General features: G+C 45.4%; 1 protein-coding gene across 1 annotated transcript; it reads left to right on the forward strand.

The window, feature by feature from the left end:
• The first annotated feature begins 692 nt into the window (after positions 1 to 692).
• On the forward strand, positions 693 to 3497 carry LOC104602941 (adenylate isopentenyltransferase-like). The gene has a single exon (XM_010266816.3). It carries the CDS (start codon positions 861 to 863, stop codon positions 1875 to 1877), a length of 1017 nt encoding a protein of 338 aa, XP_010265118.1. The 5' UTR covers positions 693 to 860; the 3' UTR covers positions 1878 to 3497.
• Positions 3498 to 3780: the final 283 nt, after the last annotated feature.

The following is a 3780-nucleotide window of genomic DNA, read 5'->3' on the forward strand; positions in this document are numbered from 1 at the left end:
CCTCTAATCAATCAAAACTGATGAGGGGTGATTTGGCCTGACCTAGTAAGTAAAGGTCACGTGGACACGACCTACCAGCAGGATGACAACTTGATAAGGGGAGCCTAGTCAGCAGTTCGGGAGCTTGGGTGTTCGGGCACCTTGGCATAGAGCCACCTCAGCACCATAGCTAGTTCGACACCCAAGTACCGAAGTGACACGTAATCAACTCCAGAAGCTTCTTAGCGGACTTCGAATCTCTTGAGATCATGCCGCATAACGACAAGTTTTATCTTCTCCCTGCTCGAATCGGATGGTAACGATAGGCTTCATTGACTGATACGTTACTCTCCTTCTAAAGCGGAAACAGATCTCATCTGCACGAGTCGAGGATCCTGGAGTTGTTTCGTGAGACCCACGATAACTTAACTATATAAGGGCATCAACCCCTCCAAGACCCAGGTACACACGATTTAGTACATTCTATCTTTCCTTGTTCTCAAACTCTCAACTCGCATATATTATTATTGACTTAACCAACGTGGTTCTCTAATACCTCCCTTTCCTTGTAATTCAAACAACCTACTCGGCAACAGGCATCCGAACTGCCCTATAACTAGAAGCATCCAGGTCGCATACCATCAAAAACAACTGCTGATATAGTGATATTTGCATTTTCTCTTTATTGTTTTCGTTCATAAATAAATAACTCATCAATAATTTATGGTTTGAAAAATAAAATTAATTTAATTTCTATTCAACTTCGCTATTTCTAAGGCCCATCTCTCCAATTCACATCGCAATTCCGTTTCTCTCTAGAAGTGCATAGTTTCCTACTCTCTCCCCCTCTTGCGTATTCGAAGCTCAGCTAGTTTCTTCCTATGAAACTTGTAATTCCCACGGGATACTGCACTAAAGCTCGGTCCCTCGGTCTCTTCCCGGCGATCAAACCCGTGGGACCGAGATACAGGTGGGCCCGCATGGAGTCCACCAACCGTCAACAGTGGCGAAAGGACAAGGGAAAGATGGTTGTCATCATGGGCGTAACCGGTTCGGGCAAATCTCGCCTCTCCATCGACCTTGCTACTCGATTCCCCGCCGAGGTCATCAACTCCGACAAAATGCAAGTCTACAAAGGTCTCGACATTACCACCAACAAGATGCCAATGCACGAGCGTCTCGGCGTTCCCCACCACCTCCTCGGGGTGGTCGACTCGTCCTATGGGGAGTTCTCGCCTTCCGACTATCGCCTATTCGGCGCCTCTGTCATATCTTCTATCTGTGCTCGCCGCCGATTACCCCTAGTTGTGGGTGGCTCGAATTCGTTCATTTACGCACTACTCTCGGATCGATTCAATCCAGATTCAGATGGATTAAACTCGGTCTCCGCCGATTTACGTTACAACTGCTGCTTTCTTTGGGTGGATGTGTCATTAACAGTTCTATACGAGTACCTGTCCCAGCGGGTGGACGACATGCTCGCCGCAGGTATGGTTGAGGAGTTAGCCGAGTTTTACGATCCGGAGGCGGAGTCAGACCCAAAGCGCGACCAGGTGGGGATAAGGAAGGCAATCGGCGTACCGGAGTTCGACAGATATTTTCGGAAGTTCCCGCCGGGAGGACATTTTAGAAGCACGGACATCGAGAGAGATGGGGCTAGGCGGGAGCTTTTCGAGGAGGCGGTAAAAGCAATCAAGGACAACACAAATCAGCTAGCGAAGAGACAGTTGAAAAAGATCATGCGGCTGAGATCGGCCGGGTGGGACTTACGGCGGTTAGACGCCACGGAGGCGTTCCGGGCGGTATTAGCGTCAGATACCGGCAAGTCGTCAGAAATTTGGGAGGAGGAGTTATTGGGACCGAGCGTGAAGATCGTGAATCGCTTCTTGGAGGAGTAGTTTTCCTTCCCCAACTTCTTCCCCACTCTTCAAACTTGATTTCTTGCGCTTCCTTTCTCTCTCCACCCTAACCCAACCCACTATTTTTTCATTTTTCGTTTTTTTCTTTTGTTAATTTTCATCCTACTCAGCTGTCAGAATCATCAGCCCTTTCCTCCTGAGTCCTGGCCGCCACACCACCCCAAAAGCCACTTGGCCCTCCCAAATGGGAGTCCGGATCTGCTCCTCACAATGGGGCGCCTCAGACCGTCCTCACATCGGCTGGTTGAGCCACGCGTCCTGGGTTCGTGTGAGAGCAAAACACGAGCGGAGGGTTGCATTTGGCGCCCAAAACATTCATACCCTTCTTCGTCTAAAGCTTCGATGTTCAAATAGTACTTTAATCCCGACATCATTTGTCTCTCTTCTCATAACCTCTCTAAGAACACTAGATAGACATTGTCTCTGATTCGCTCTTCTTTTTTTGACTTCTGTTAAATTCCTTCACATCTTAGATTTCAATTCTTCCTCCAACCTTTCTTTCAAACCCAATAGCTACCGTCAAAAACAACACAAACCCACAAACAACAACGCCTACAACAAAGCTGGAAGGTCTTTACATCCACGGTGCCAACATGACTGAGAGAAATAGCTTAATAATCGAGAGAAAAAGCAATACGGAAGAGAAGACACTGTATTGGGTTAAGTGGGTTGCCTGAAATCTCAATTCTTATATGAATGTGTGCTTTGGTGTGGCTACATAGAAGTGCAACAGGATAGGTGTGCTGCGTCTTTGAAAGGTGATGGGTAATAAAGTTTCTACTTCTTAATATCAGGACTAAAGTCCTCCCTCCCTCCGTCCGTCCCTCCACTGGTTGCAATCATATTTTCGGCGGTCATTTGCGAGATGAGATTCTGGAAATAGTAGTCAATGGGAGTACTCTATAGTTGAAAAAGAGAAAAACAAAAAACCCCAACGTGAGAGAGATTTCTCAACTGCCTTTTATTCTTAGGATTTTGGGAGAGATTTACGTAGATTTGATTCGTCGGTGTCTATTCTCGCCGGTGAGACTAATTCCTGCCGGAGAGATGAGAGGTTTGGGTCATGACCTGAAGAAAAAAAGGGTTTGAATCCTTCGTGAAGAGAAAAGAACAGGGGTGAGAGATTTGGACAGGTAAAAAAAGAAAATAAAAAACAGAACCGCACGAGTCTCGTCTCATTGGTGACCGCCGGAGATGTGATTGCAACCGGTGGAGGGAGGGACGAGGGCTTTCAGTCTTTACCTGAACAGAGCAGATGCGAGATGCGGGGGTGAATGTGATTGCTACAGTTAATGACGCATGCTCCCCCCTCCGCTCGTGTTTTGCTCCCACACGACCCCGGAGATGCGTGGCGCAACCAACTCTTGTGAGGACGGTTTGAGGCGCTCCGTTGTGAGGAGCAGATCCAGACTTTCCAAATGGACCTTTGGCTTCGGTCCAGTTTAGATCCGGTTCAATCCGCATGCCAAAACCAAACCAGATAATTTCCTTTAGGCTGCGTTTGTTTGCGATACAAATGCTGAACGGGGGTATTTATGCACCTGGAGCATTTGTTTTAAATGTAAAAAAGTATTATCAAAGTAAAATTGCATTTTCTGACATTTTTGTAAAAGACCATTATTGTACCTATTTTTTGGATACAAATTTATATTTATTTGATAATTAATTTTTTGATTAAAGTTGAAATATTAAAGAATAAGATAGTTGGAACAGTTAATGATAAACTCACATCTTTACACCCATTTTAAACAAACAACATGAATGCAAAAACAATTTAAAATATGAATCGTATTTATATTCATGAACCAAAAAATGGATAAATATATAATGTACATGTTTACATTTGCATTGCAACCAAACGCAGCCTATGGGTCTAGATTTG

This window comes from Nelumbo nucifera, chromosome 4 (assembly GCF_055504915.1).
Source record: "Nelumbo nucifera cultivar China Antique chromosome 4, China Antique-T2T, whole genome shotgun sequence".
NCBI lineage: Eukaryota > Viridiplantae > Streptophyta > Magnoliopsida > Proteales > Nelumbonaceae > Nelumbo > Nelumbo nucifera.